At 39.7% G+C, this 15,328-nt stretch overlaps 1 protein-coding gene across 1 annotated transcript in view; it reads right to left on the reverse strand.

Annotated features, from left to right (window-relative positions):
* LOC120306020 overlaps nucleotides 1-14,928 on the reverse strand; it is a 98,437-nt gene extending 83,509 nt beyond the window's left edge. The window contains exon 1 of the mRNA XM_039338562.1: nucleotides 14,339-14,928. Coding sequence (XP_039194496.1) covers nucleotides 14,339-14,866 — 528 coding nt within the window. The 5' untranslated portion in view covers nucleotides 14,867-14,928. The remainder of the gene's footprint in view (nucleotides 1-14,338) is intronic.
* Nucleotides 14,929-15,328: the final 400 nt, after the last annotated feature.

The following is a 15,328-nucleotide window of genomic DNA, read 5'->3' on the forward strand; positions in this document are numbered from 1 at the left end:
ACATCAATATTGCTTTAAAACCACCTTCTTTTCTCTTTTGCACCCATCATCAGACCAACCAATTGGGACATACAGGTAGTTCTTATAACAATTCATTTAGTGGCCATTTGAAGTTACAACAGTATTGCAAAATGTGACTTATGACTGTTTTTCACATTTACGACTGTTACAGCATCTCCATGGTCACATGGTCAAAATAAAGATGCTTGGCAACTGATTCGTATTTGTGGCAGCTGCAGTGCCCTGTCATAATGTAATCATCTTTTGTGACCTTCCGACAAGCAAAGTCGGTGGGGAAACCAGATTCAATTAATAGCTGGTTTACTAATTTAACAAGCACAGTGATTCACTTACCATGTTTCCCTGAAAATAAGACCAAGCAGAAAATAAGCCCTAGCAAGATTTTTCAGGATGCTCGTAATATAAGCCCCACCCCAAAAATAAGTCCGAGTTAAGATCATCAGCCAGATGGCCACATTTAGTACCATATTTTCCCCAAAATAAGATCTAATTGGAAAGTAAGCCCTAATGCGTCTTTTGGAGCAAAAATTAATATAAGACCCAGGTCTTATTTTTGGGGAAACACAGTAACAGCTATGGCAAGAAAGTTCATAAAATGGGCAAAACTCACTTAACAAATGTCTCGCTTAGCAACAGAAATTTTAGGATCAACTGAGGTCATAAATCAAGGACTATCTGTATTATAAGCATTTTATACTTTACTACCATGAAGAAAAATATATCTTGGTTAAAAGATTCCAAATTCAACATGCAAGCACATTCAAGTTTTGTAGAACTTTCCCTCAGGCAAGATAATAGACAGATCCCCAAAAGCAGGCCAAGCATGGGGAAGGATTATTTCTTTTAACCACTATGTTTGAATTTATTCATAATGTTAAGATGAAATGTGGGAAGAGACTAAAGACATTCAAATTTTCTACCAGGAATGTCAGTTGTTTTAGCTTGTACCAAGATCTCTTCCTTTGAACTGTTGCGTTCAAGAAACAATAGTGTTGCCATTTTCATGATATATCTGTGTGCATCCGCTATGTGTAAATAGGAGCCAGAGACTATTCCACTTTTCTGGAATTCTCACAGGTAAGAATTTTCCCAGGTTTAAAAAAAATGTAGTCACAACCCTAGTCTTGAGGATAGATGCTTTGGCACATCTATCCCTTTTATGAGTTTCAAGATTGGGATCACATCCAGAGGAAGCTTTGCTATAATCCATTAAAAAGACATAAAATGCTCAGAAAGATCTATTTGTTAAGTGCTTTCAGTTATTATATTCTGCTAATTTTACTTTTTAAAAATGTAATATTTTAAGACTGTCTAGCCCAGCAGCTCTCAACCTTTTCTATATCCCGCACCCCTAGAATAGGGGTGTCAAACTCAATTTCACTGAGGGTGGCATCACCATTGCGGTTGCCCTGGGGGGGGGGGCGGGTGGGTATGGCCAGAGTGAGTGCAGCCTACTGGGTGGGTGTGGATGGAGTGGTTATGGCCTACTGGATGGGCGTGGCAAGTTGCACATCATTCGCATCAAGGATGCCTATGGGGGCCTGGACAGGAGTGGGACAGATCTGAGGGTCTCCAGCAAAAGGGGGTGGGACCGGGGCAAGTGCCAAGGCATGGTCCACCGGGGCAAGTGCCAAGATGGCCACCACAAAATTGTACATTGGCTCCTGGCTGGCCTGGGCCAGGGATAAAGCAGCGGGGGCCATTCCCTTACTGTTTCCAGGATGGCTTCGCGGGCTGCATCCGGCCCCCAGGCCTTGTGTTTGACATGTCTGCCCTAGAACACCTCTGATATATTCTCGCATCCCTTACAAAAGTTCAAAATAACAGCAATGAATTATGCATATACACTATAATTTTGAAAACCCAAGTTTTTACACCACCTGGAATATCGTCTCGCACCACTGGTTGGAACCCCAGCTCTGGCCCTATATATGTAAGTAAGTAAATTCAATTGCATTTGTGCTGCTAAGAATGACATGTAAAGGATTGTGTTAACTTTTACTTCTTTCCGAAGTAAATTAGCACCATGCTTTTATTTAAACCTCAAGGTCTAAAGATCTAAAGTTTCTAGTTATGTATGCTATATGTATGTATATATGTATGCAATGTATGCTCCGAATCCCTAAATTGGGTTCTACACATACTAAGATCTCACTTACTGTGACTTGTATGGTCTTGGCTTAACAAGCTGATCTTGTAACCCATATTTTTTTAAAAAATATTCTTTTTAAAGATTTTAACAATAATAAAAGATTATGCAAAATAAGATTAAGAGAAAAAAATAGAAGAGAAGAAAATATAAGGAAAAAATAAAAATGCAGAAAATAGAAGAGAAGGGGGGAAGGAAAGAAAGAATAAGGTATTTAAGGAAGTGACTTTCAATTGTATTTACAGCAGCTACAAACTTAATATCATTTCTCCTGTTTTCAAATTACATTACATAGGTCATTTCTTTCCATATCCAATGCTTTTCAGTTGGTAAATCCAAAGATCATTAACTGAGTTCTATTTTTAGTAAGAAATCAATAAAGGGTTACCATAGTTTGTCAAAAAAATATTATTGCCTTTATGATCATACAAGTCAATTTGTATTCCTTTGTCTTACATAACATTCTAGCAATATTAATCCTTGACTTGACATTAAGTCTGTTGAACAACCTGCTCTCCCATCCATATCTTCTTCCCATCCTAAAAAAAAAAATGCAAGGCTTCAACAGAATCTCCTTACTCTTTGCACACACGTTGTCGAATAAATAGTCTCAAACAGGATTCTTTCTCTTGTAAACTACCCAATAACAATCCATTATTCGTGTCATTTTTCATCTCGACAATATTTGCATTTCTTCTGTTTATTATTTCTATTTTATTTTCCAAAATTTCCACCCTAACATTAATTTATTTCATCTCTCTACTCAATTGTCTTGCAGATTCTTCAATGTTATCAGTTAACAAACTGATTTGTGTGCCAAGGTTAGTGGAAAGACTTCCTAAACTCAATTTTGCATCTTACAAACCTCCAAATTACATGATTGCAATTCAACAGTGATTTTTCAGTGCAGGCAAATGAATGCATTAAGCCTACCAGGTCTCTTTAAAAAATTCAAGCACCCACATAAAACACAAACATAACATCTAAACCAAAACCGCAGCCTCCCACTTCATCTTTCAATATCTAATATGCCTCCTGAAACCCCAAGCTGCAATGAAAGGAATTCCCCAGGCAAAAAAAAAAAAGTTTTATTTGTGAACCTTACCAATTGTGACTTATTGAACAAACCAAACAAATGTTGGCTTAGCCATGTCATATCTTTTAGCTAGAATGTAGGGGTCAAGGGCTACATTTGATTGCTACTCATATGAGTGAAACCAAGTGTGTTTGCTAAAATAAGCTCTATTCCATTCTAAGCAATGCATCACCTTTAAATAAGAAAAAATCATAATAGACTTTGGGGTAAACAATGGGCTATTTAGAGAAGGATAGAAACTACAAAGATTTTGTTTAAACATCTCCTTTTATCTCACAATACATCTGGAACATATTATTGGAAAAACAACCAATGGAGCTGCTACTCCCTTAAATCCAAAGCTGCTATAATGTTTTGCCAAATAAAATTAAGATTTGTGAAAGAAACTACATGGATTTTAAGAGCTAATTTGCTTGCTCAGCAATAAATGTACTCAGTACATCTCTTCAGACTCCCACCAGAAAATACAAATGTGTAGTCTTGGGGAATTAATAGTGATCATTGAGGCTTATTCTCAAATAATGATGTTTGAGATTGTAATGAAGTACTTTTTCTTTGACACAGGATAGTGAAATATTTGTTCTATGAAAACAAAAGGAAGGATTGGATGCCAATCTGAAAACCAGCTGAATGCCAGTCTGAAAACTGCTATTATCACCCACACAAGCCAATATAACCACCAAATTAATTTATTTGTAATTTGTGCAGTATGCTGTGAATTACATGAGATGCTGAAGTTGGAAAGACCCATTAAGTTAAATGACAAATAGTGAAAGACACTAAATAATTCTATGGGAACAGCAAGAGGTGTTAAATGCAATATCAATGAAATCTATCACATTAGTGTTAGCTAATCATAGTTGAAAAATGAAGAAGGATAGAATTACATGAAGATTTGCAATGGGCAAATTCAATAATGTAAGAAAGGGGTAATCTGGTTTTGCAAAGAAAATACTTAATATAATAATTATATTAAGATATATATTAAGAGATTATATTAAGATCTCCTACCACCAAACAAATGAAGATTCCATACCTGAATATTACCAATGGACACACTGGAATCAAATCAACTAAGTAATAGGATTAAAACGATATAATGAAAATGCAGAAGCGTAATACAGTTAGTCAGATTCCTTCCAGGTGCAAATTATGAAGCAGATTATGAATTATTGGTGTCAAGCACATGGGTTAAAGGTAAAAGATTACAGTCAGGTAAGCTTGCTAACTGTTTATGATCTTAAGCAGGGGTCTTCAAACTTGGCCTTTTTATGACTTGTGGACTTCCAACTCCCAGAATTCCTCAGTCAGCGCAAGTCATAAAAGGGCCAAGTTTGAAGACCCCTGATTTTAAGGGTCAGTCAGAATATAAACTGATATAAGGAAGTATACTTAAAATATAATTTATTTATTTACATACACACACACACACACACACACACACACACACACACACACATATATTTGTTTTCTGACATCTAGCAAGAATGGATAAAGAAAGTCATCTCTAAAACCCGAATAACAACCAAAGACCAAACATACATACATACATACATACATACATACATTTTCTGACATCTAGCAAGAATGGATAAAGAAAGTCATCTCTATCAAGAACAGAAGCAAACAGGGAAATAAGAAAAATAACATACTTTTTAAGAAATTGCAGATAGATAGGCAAGAGATACTTAGAAATAATCACAGCACATTTCTAAATTGGCTTAAAGGAAGATGGAAATACTATTCTATGCTTTGCAAATTGAGTTAGAGAATCATAAACATTAGCAGCAAGATAATAATTTCAGGAAACTATTCTACTAGACAACAGTTAGTAGGCCAGCTATCAATAAGAAGAGTTCAGAAGATTAAACACCTACTGAACTATCTAAAGATGCAGGGTGAGAGGAGTTAAAATACTAATAGCTTCATGGAGGGGGGGTCAACCTATTCCCCAAAGCACCTGAAGATGGGACAAGAAGTGATAGATGTAAACTAATCTAAAGGGAAACTAGAAATAAGGAGAAATTTCCTAGATAGAACAATTTCAGGAGATAACCAGGCTGATACTGAGCACAAGAGATCCAAGTCCAGCCCATCTTGAATGCCTCCTTATTTCTGCTCGTTTCCCTTGATCGTTAGTAGGTCAGATTTTTGTAGAGAGCTTAAGTTTGCAAACAAATCTTTATACTCATTTGAACTGCTTGAATCACCTGATCTCTCTGTTGCTTGATATCAATTAGTAAAACTGTGAGTGCCCCATCGTTTTAAGAAGAGATAGGAAGCCATTTGTCCGATATAATGAAGAGTCTCCCGCTTGAGCAGAGAGTTTGGACTAGAAGACCTCCAAAGTCATTTTCAACTCTCTTGTCCTGTTCTGCTCCTATATCAACAAATATGACCCACATATTTGGCCCACATGTCATAATAAATAAAGACAAGTATGAGAATCAAACACTGAATTAATTTCAATCAATGCAGAGTTTTATGTAACAATTTATAAAAAAGACAAAATAGTCAAACAAACAGGCTGATTTTAGAAAAGGCAGAAGGACCTGCATTCAGATAGCAGGTATCCCAGCTAAGTTGGATAATGGGGAAACAAATAGCATATCAGAGCAAATTTACCTTTGTTTCTCTGATTTTGCTTAAACTACGTCAGAATGTGGAATATATTAAGGCTAAAGCTGTAATGGCCAAGCCTTGTAGTGGCCCAGGGATTGTTCTAATACTGAAAGCTAACTCTGCCCACCACCAGGAGCTCGACTCCACCTTCCATCCTTCCAAGATTGGTAAAATGAAGACTGTGATTGTTGGAAGCAATATGCTGACTTGTAAACCAGGTGTCCCCAACCCCCGGTCCATGGACAGGGAACTGGTCCTCACAAAAATGCAAAGCTCCATCCATGGGATGCAGGCAGCACACAAAACCACACACTCTCTGGTCCATGGAAAAACGTTTCTCCACAGAACCGGTCCCTGGTACCCAAAAGGTTGGGGACCTCTGCCGTAAACCACTCAGAGTGCTGTAAAACATTGTGGAGCAGCATATAAAACTAATGCTATTGCTAACATATGCCAGGATAGTTGGTGTTTCTATCCTAAACAAAAAGCTACTATAATAACTGTATTTAGAGAAACAAAGTAGCTCACAAGAGAAAACAAAGTGATACAATGATATACTGTCCCCATGTGTTTAATTAAAATTTTAAGAACAGTAGAACTTGAACAGAGAGGCAATTTGGAGTAATGGTTAAGGAGTCAGCTAGAAACAGAGAGTTCTAATCCTGCCTTAAGCATGCAGCCAGCTGAGTGATTTTGGCCAGTCCCTCCTCTCAGTCCTAACAAAAAAGTAAGGACAAACTACTTCTGAAATCTTGCCAAAAAAAAAAACCCTTCAGGGATTACTCCAGGCAGTCATCAGGAGTCAAAACTGACTCAAAGGCACCCCCACTTCAAAATCATCCCCCAAACCATGGAAGAAATGACAGTTGAAATCAAAATTGCCCGAAATATACTAACAACCTGAGATATACAAATGATTTCCACCTTCTTAGAAAACAGCAGTGGCTTCTAAGTTCACTATGAGAGTAAAAAAAACGATTACATGGTTAGAAAACACAATTAATATGTTCAGTGAATAGTCAGTTAATTCTAGAGAAGATGTTAATAGCTTTATTCCCTTGGACTCAAGAGTAGATTAAGGTGAACAAAAAGTAAAAGGTTAATTTTAATTAAGGAAAGAATGGAATGGCAGACTTCAACTAAGTCATAAAGATTTGGGCCAAGGGTCAGGACAGATTTCATTTCCTATTTGTTTCAGTCTTTCCCCAAAGTGTTTTCAAATGGTCCTAAGTAGCACTGAAAATATTACAAATAGTCTTCAGGTTGTGACTGCAAATGGGACGGTTCCATCATTAAGTGATGCGATCGTAAAGCATAACATGACCACCTCACTTAGCAACCATCCTAGCCATCCCAGTTGCCAATGTAATCCAGAGACCAGGCAGATCAATAAGAAAAGACTTCACATGACTTGAATCCTACCAAGCAAGCTGGTGGGAGAGTGTCAAGGTAGTGAATGCAGCGGGCATTACAGAACACAAGCAGGCAAGGAAGTGCAACAGAAATCCGTGGGATTTCAAACTCCAAAGTGGGCCTGTTTGGAAGAAAAACTAGCGGAAGCAACTTACGGAAGTTATTTGTGATCTTCCCTGCCACAAGCAAATCATATGCCTACAGCTTGTTGTGATGTCATAATTCTGGGCACTCGAACACCCAGATCCCAATCATGTGGGAACTCTGTGACAGCCAAAACTCCATAATGCTGCTTGTTCAGCACCATCATAACTAAATGGTGGAATGCATAAACCTAAAGTATGTAAATCTTCCATTCCTATCATAAGAATCTGAATTAGCATCTTTATCACCAAAGAATCATTTTAGTGAGAACATGTTGCTGTTAGACATATCCAGGGCCCAAATACTGACAACTGCACAATTCTATCCTTTATGTTGTTAAATTAATGCTGTTCGAAAATAATTTAAACAGGTATAATTCCCACAGAACTAAAAACCAGTTATACAAGAAACTGAGTTGGGCTGTGAATCAACAAGGATGGAATTTACATGTTTTTATGCCGTGAAGGACAAAATCTACCAAACTTGCTGGCAGATATTGTAGAAACCTGTGTATCTTGGCCCAAACTAAAATTCTACCTTCCCAAACAAAAGCAACTTGAGGTGGCGTAATAAGAGACTTCACTGAGCAGCTGTTTGGAAATAAAGGTGGTTTAATTTGCTTTTGTTCATGTTAACTCTTAAGCAAAAGGCAACACTTTCAGAGAAGAATCTAAACATTAGAATACATTAAGTACAAAAAACATTAATTAATTAATTAATTAAGGACAAAAATGATTAAATATAAAAACCAGGTCTTGTATTGATTAAGAGCTACATGGGAAAAGGTACTTAAATTTGAGTTCATCCAGATAAAAGTAATTTTAAAGAAATGAGGAATGAAGATTGAAGCACTGAAAAAAGGAATTTTAATCATCTCAATGCTGCTTTCTCACTTTCTCCAAAAAGATAAGATTTGCCTCTAATGTTGTTTTTTGTAGACCTTGAAAACCTGGCATAGCAACTATTAAGTTAAATGGATAAGAAAGAGCGCCTGCCAAAGTCAGATTTCAAAACAATATGTCATGCTAATTGTAGTTTGACTATTGATGGTGATAGCCAACCATCAGTTTGAAACTCCTAGAACAGTTTTTTACAGCTCCATCTAGCATACAAAAGTGACAGTTTAGTGTATGGATGCATCATGCAGAAAACGTGCCCATACTATTGCCAGCAATGGGAGAAAGGTCACTCATGCGACATCACATGACGTCGCAAGTTTGACATGCCTGGGTTAAGGCATCAGGCTACAAACTGGGAGACCATGAGTTCTAGAGTAGACCCATCTTGGGCCAATCTCTCTCTCTCAACCCTAGTAAGAAGGCACAGGCAAACCACTTCCAAAACCTTGCCAAGACATTTGTCCAGGCATTTGTCCAGGCAATCACGAGTCACCTGTGTTGAAGATACACATACTAGTATATAACTAGTATATCCTGTGTATATCCTCAAGTAACAGCAGGCATCTGTATTTAGTGTTTATAGATTTGTACACACACAGAGACACACAGATACATATCCAAAATAATCCCCAAAGGCATTTACCTCTATTCAATGACAAAGTTGCTTGGGTATAAGCTCTATCAATAGCATACATACATACATACAGTCAATACATCAAGTCTTATAATCCATCCTGCATTCAAAGCCCTTTTAAAAAAAAGTGTATGTCTGAGTCCACAATTAAAAATGTAGAGAAGGATGAAAAATGATTCAATCTGTTCTTGATTATAAAACAAATCAAAAAAGTATATTTAACCATACCTGATTTTGTTAAGTCTTCTTGTTTACAGCAAGTTCTGTCTCCAGCCATGTAATTAACTTTTCATTTTCTTATCATAAAAGGTCCCTTCTAACCATAACAAAAGATGTAATTTGCATTATACTAGGTTTAATTTTTGGAGCACTGCTTCCTACAAAAGCATTATCAGCTCTTGAGAATACAGCTCTGCTTCTTAATTTACAAAAATACTTCACTGACAGCCTGCATTCACATAATTATGTTGAAAGAAAAAATAGAACAGATAATTCAATACATTTCCGTCACAAAGTTGATCCTACAATTGAGATGTGTGTTATATTAGTATTGAGTCCTATGTTGTTTTAGATGTTTATATTTCTAAATAAGTTGCTGTAGACCACAAGACTTTCTTTTCAAGTAAATTTGTAAATCTCAGGTTGCAAACACATATAGTCATAAAGATTTCTAATTGATACTAAATCCCTATACAAGCATTAGGCATTAGAGGCAGTCCTTGTATTATAATCATAATGGAGCCTGTCTATTAGGTCACCAGTCTTGATAGCCATAAAGCAGATTGGTCACACGATCAACTCAATTTTATGACCTTTTCTATGATTAAGCAGAAATGACAACTGTAAAGTGAATGCTGCAGTCATTAAATGAACCCATGATTCACTTTTGACTGGATTTCCTGAAAACTAGAAGTTAATGCTAGGTTTCAACAAAACCATCATAAAATATTGTCACATGAACGTGGGACATTGCAATAAACAGCTATAAATGCAGTCCCATTGCCAAGAATTTGAAGTCCAATCACATGACTGAAGGGGACAAGGGTGGCAATCATCAGAACTTTGAATTCAAAGTTCAAACCATCAAAACTTTGAATTTAAGTACCCCTAAGTAAATTCATCATAACTTCATACAGCTGCTAAGCAACCAGTTGTAAGTCAAGGATTACCTGTAGATTTAAATTGCTTATGAAAAAAGCATTACAGCAGAGATGTTACAAATAGTTTATCTGCAATACCTGACAGTGACTTTTGAACAGATTTTGAGATTTAACAGCTGAAATCTTAAACATATCTATTTGTTACATGATATTTTTAAATACTGAATGTGTAATTTATAAATCCAGATAAAGTTGGGAAAGCTGCTTGAAATATCAGGATGTTATAGCCATAATGCAGAATGCTAGGGTTGATGAACCTCAGATCTCACTCAGGATTTATATTCACATAGTGTGCTATGCTATCCCTTTAGCAATTAAGACAAAATCCATGCATCGCATTAGGCCTTAACACATTATTTAAAATGCAAATTTATTACTGTACTGTTATTCTTTATGACACAGTTGAAAATCAGTCCAAATGTTTTGAATAAACTTCCTCTAGTTTATACCTGCAACATACCAGGAACAGTTTAAAAGTTTATTCAAGTACAAGCCATGTGGCAAAATTTACCAGCCAGAAAACCAAAACATTGTTGTTTCTGAATGGTTATATGCCTATTTTCCTATTTTCCTGCCTGGAATAGATGTTTCAACCAGATTTAGTAGAAGAGATGAGAGGAGTAGAGAGATTAATAAAAGTAACATTTCATAAAGATACTGTAATTATAGAAGCCAAATTATCCATTTGAAGAAACATTTTAAAATTCAGCAATTGATGCTTCTAGCGTTAAAGAGAGTGGTTGAAGTATGATGCACCGTACTAAAGGAAAGTATTAATATTCACAGATATTCCCTCCAAAACATCCCCATTTGAATGTATAAAAAGTGTAACACCAGAATCTTCTGCCTTGTCTGGACCATATCTAGAGATTATTTGAGAATACTCACATATTAAATTCATTTGGCGTGCAGAGAAATCCAAAAGTAAAGGCTTAAGTTTAAGGTACACCTGTCTGAATAAAACGTCAATAGGTACACCCAATGATTTTTTTCTAGTTTAACTTCAATATAACATTGCAATAATAAAGTGTGTATGTACTACACCTTTTTAACTTGTGTGCTGTTATCACTAGAGTAGTGTTTTCAAACTTGGCAATTTTAAGATGTGTGGATTTCAGCTCCCAGAAGTTGCCAGCCAATATGGGAAAGTTAAAACATCTTAAAGTTGCCAAATTTGAAAAACACTGCACTAGAGGCACAAATGACCAGGCTCAAATTATCATACTTTGGATACATTATGCCAGTGATTCTCAACCTTTGTAATGCCATGACCCCATAATACAGTTCCCCATGTTGTGGTGACCTCCAAGTGGGTGTGGCCACCAATAAGAGGGAGTAGGACAGCTAGGGAAAAGGGAAAAAATGGCGGACAGCATGGTTTGGTGACCCCCGTGAAATGGTCATTCGACCCCAAATGGGGTCCCGGCCCACAGGTTGAGAACCACTGCATTATGCAAATATCTAACTGTGTGGAGAAATGTGTAATGCAAGGGAGAGTGGAAGGGAACAACAGCAAGATTCATGAATTAAGAGTGGTCATGTATGCACCATGGAAGACCTAAAGCAAGGGTAGGCAACCTTGGCTCTTTTATGACTCGTGGACTTCAACTCCCAGCTCAGGAATTCTGGGAGTTGAAGTCCAAGAGTCATAAAAGAGCCAAGGTTGCCTACCCCTGACCTAAAGGAACAGTTTAGTAACCTGCAAAACAGATTAAGAGCTTCTCAAGACACACTCATTGGACTGCACTAACCCTAAGTGTAGTTTGTTGGATTGTAGACTAGCAACCAGTTTGATAATCTTGCTCAGTTATTATACAAACTCAGTCAACTTGGGTTTATCCAACAAACCACAGTTAAAGTATTGTCCAATGAGACCTAAATCAGGTCAATGATCATCTGTCATTTAACTTCCTTTCCCAATCTGGTCTTCTCCAAATCCTAGAATTTATGCTGGCAGAGAATTTTGGAATTGTAATTTTGATGCATTTCTGACACATTGGAGAGGGATTAATTTTAACCTATTTTAGAATAGAAAGTCATTTGTGCTTTTCTTATTGGATGAAAACATACACTGCTTTTCATAATTTTGTGTAGTGAAGAGCAGAATTCCTTCTTGTGCTTCACAAGCAGCCTGCCATTTCTATCAGCAGTTTCCCCCAACCCTGTCTTTTGCTGCAGATCAATTTTCCTTTTCATAATTATAATTATCATACTTTGTGTAATGGTTCAGTATATTAGCACATACCTCTAGTAACTATTTACACTTGATTTTCCAAGTTCAAGGGTCAAATTTCATTTTCCTCAGTGGCCATTTCCCTAGTCTTTTGACTTTGTCTACAAACTTTTATTCTACTTCACTATCACTGCACTAAACTCCTTGAGTTTAGACAAGGAACATGGATGGTAACAAACAAAAAAGAAACAGTTATACTTTCAGGGTAGAACTTTCAACTCCACAGCTACCCTAAAACCATTTTCCACTTTTGCTGCAGCAACATGGAAACATCTAGAAGTAAACAATCTCCAGTATGAAAATTTGCAGGCATATAATCAGCCCAAGGAAAGTTACAGGATTTCATCAATGTTGCTTTCTTTCTTTCTTTCTTTCTTTCTTTCTCAACACACAGCCTTGGTATCAGAAGTGCAGAGTTCTTGCAAAAATTAATAAACATCCAAACAAGCTTCTACAAGCCAGAAAGGCACGCTAGATTGTATGATTAAGAGCAAATGTCCTAGACAAACTGCTCCTACAGTTTAATATTTAAAGGAACTGTTTCATTCACTGGTTGCTTGTCTTTCCAGGAGATAATCATGTAAATGAGAAAGCCCCATCTTCTTTAGAGTGTCTTACCATTTGCCCTTCCCCTCTCAAGAGACAAATCTTCTGCACATTGGCTGCTTTTCTAAAAAACGCAGGAAAAAATACTATTCCTCTGTGAAACTTGGCCTACACTATAACCAAAGCAAAGGGTTCTTTTTCTCTAATAATCCCCCCTTCTTTAGAAAGAGTTGTCCAACTCATGTGTTACTTGTGTTTATGTTTAACTAAAATGAGGTGGCAGTCCAACATTTCTTCAAACACAAAGAAACCTCCAGCAAACACAGTTCTTTCTAACAGGCATGTGGACTCCATGACCGTTTAATGTTTGTTTTCCACCACCACCACCACCCACTTTCTCCCCACCTTGGGCCTGGACTTGCTGGAAAGCCTGGGCCTGGATTTGAAACCGTGCAGGAGTTTACAACCCGGGGAACAAACTTGCACATCGGGAGCGGAGTGGGAAAAGAACGGCTAAGTGTGTGCAAGCTACGACCACCGTCGCATGTTGTGCAAAGCGACAGTCCAGCACCATACAAATCCCAACGGCAACTGAGAGGAGACCGACGTGTCTTTTAGTACTCTCGGAAGCGATAGACAAGAGCCTAATCCCACCCGTGATCTGGCCGCGGAGAGAAGGGACCAGAGGCTCCCCAACGCTTCGGGGACGAGCGGAGAGGCAAGTCAGCGGGAAAAGGAGGAAAGTTACAGGCCTGCGGGCAGGGCACTTGCAGGTTTCCCCGGCACCTAACAACAAAGAGTTGAGGCCCCAGACGTCACCCGCGACCCTTCGCAACTGTGTAACTCGCCACCCGGTCTCGGAAACAAATCTCGGCTCGCTCCGGTTAGGCTGCACAAAGCGGATGGAGCTGCGCCCCCGGCCACGCCAATCCCTGGCGAAGAGCTGGGGGTTTCTCGCCCGCGATCTCGGCTGGCTTTCCAGCCGGCTGAAAGCTGCAGGAGCTCGGCGGCGGCACTGGAAAGTTTACCGAGGTGAGGGAGGGAAGCGAGGGAAGCGGCCGCAGCTCCCCAACTCTCTTCCACGCTTCCTCAGGAGCTTTTCACCTCTGGCTCGCGCGCCTAAAACGCTCGGCGGGGCGAGGAAGAGAGGGTTTCCCCCCCACCCCGGTCCGTCTCCTCGCGTCCAACAAGCAGCAGCCTGAGCCCCTTCATCCACCACTTTTCCTCTCCTCCCTGCCTCCCTCCCCCTTCCAGGAAGCGCCATATTGATCCCAGGCTCCCTCGTTCACTCCCTCCTCCTCCTCCTCCTCCGGCTGCGCCTTCTTCGCCTCTCTCTACCCCATCTCTCCTCGACCAGGCGCTCGGCCCCCTCCTCCGACAGCGGGTGTCTCCCCGCGGCCCCGGAGAGCGACCCAACTCACCTTGGCGATTGCCTTCCTGTACCTGGTGACGGCTTGTTCAATCAGACTCAAAACTTTCATGTGCCCGTCCCCGCAGGGCACGACCACCCGGGTCTTGCCGAAGCAAACGGTGACTTTCATCTTCTTGCTTCCGAGCCTTCCTCCAGACACGGCCCAAGAGGAGCGACTGGAGAAACGGCCGAGCGCCTCTCTCCGCCTGAGTCCGGTTCGGCTGCCCGAGGGACGGAGATCTTTTGGGGTCTGTTTGCTTTTCCTGGGCCACCAGTGCCAAGCGGGAGCCCGGCCCGAGGGCGGGCGCCTCACCCTGCGGCAACCAAATAGGCAGAATCGTGCCGCTATTCCGGAGGACAGGGCGACGGGTTCACATGCTGCGGGCCGGGAGGGGGAGGGCGCCGACAGCGCTATGCACGCCTGCTCGCTGCTTGTCGGCTGCCTTCCTGGCGCGCCCACAACTGCCTGTGGCCACCTGTTCGGCGTCTCTCCTGAGCGCAGCCAGGCGGCGGCTCTCACTCTCTTCGCTACACTCATGTTGAGGAAAAAGGGCGGATTGTCTCCCCTACAAGGCTATGCCGGGTATTGCCTTTATTGCCTCGTTTCACACACACACACACACACACACACACACACACACACACACACACACACACACACACACACACACACACACACACACACACACACACACTCGTTTCCCACACACACACACACACACACACACACACACACACACACACACACACACACACACACACACACGACCTGTGAGCTCTATTAAAGAGCCCCTCCGTTGTAAAATCAATTAACTCAGGGAGCAGGGAAAAATTTCACTCTTTTGGGGCATTTTTGTTTTCCTAATAGCTCTAAAGTTAATCTAGTTTCGGTGGGTTGCTTGCCTTGCTGCAAAGTTTGCCCCCCTCTCCTTTAACCTAAGTCTTGCAAGCAGCTTCATGCCCTATAAATGCCTCGACCATCCCATGCCATCTTGCTTAA

This window comes from Crotalus tigris, unplaced genomic scaffold (genome assembly GCF_016545835.1).
Source record: "Crotalus tigris isolate CLP2741 ecotype Arizona unplaced genomic scaffold, ASM1654583v1 scf7180000017710.2780689, whole genome shotgun sequence".
Taxonomy (NCBI): Eukaryota; Metazoa; Chordata; class Lepidosauria; order Squamata; family Viperidae; genus Crotalus; species Crotalus tigris.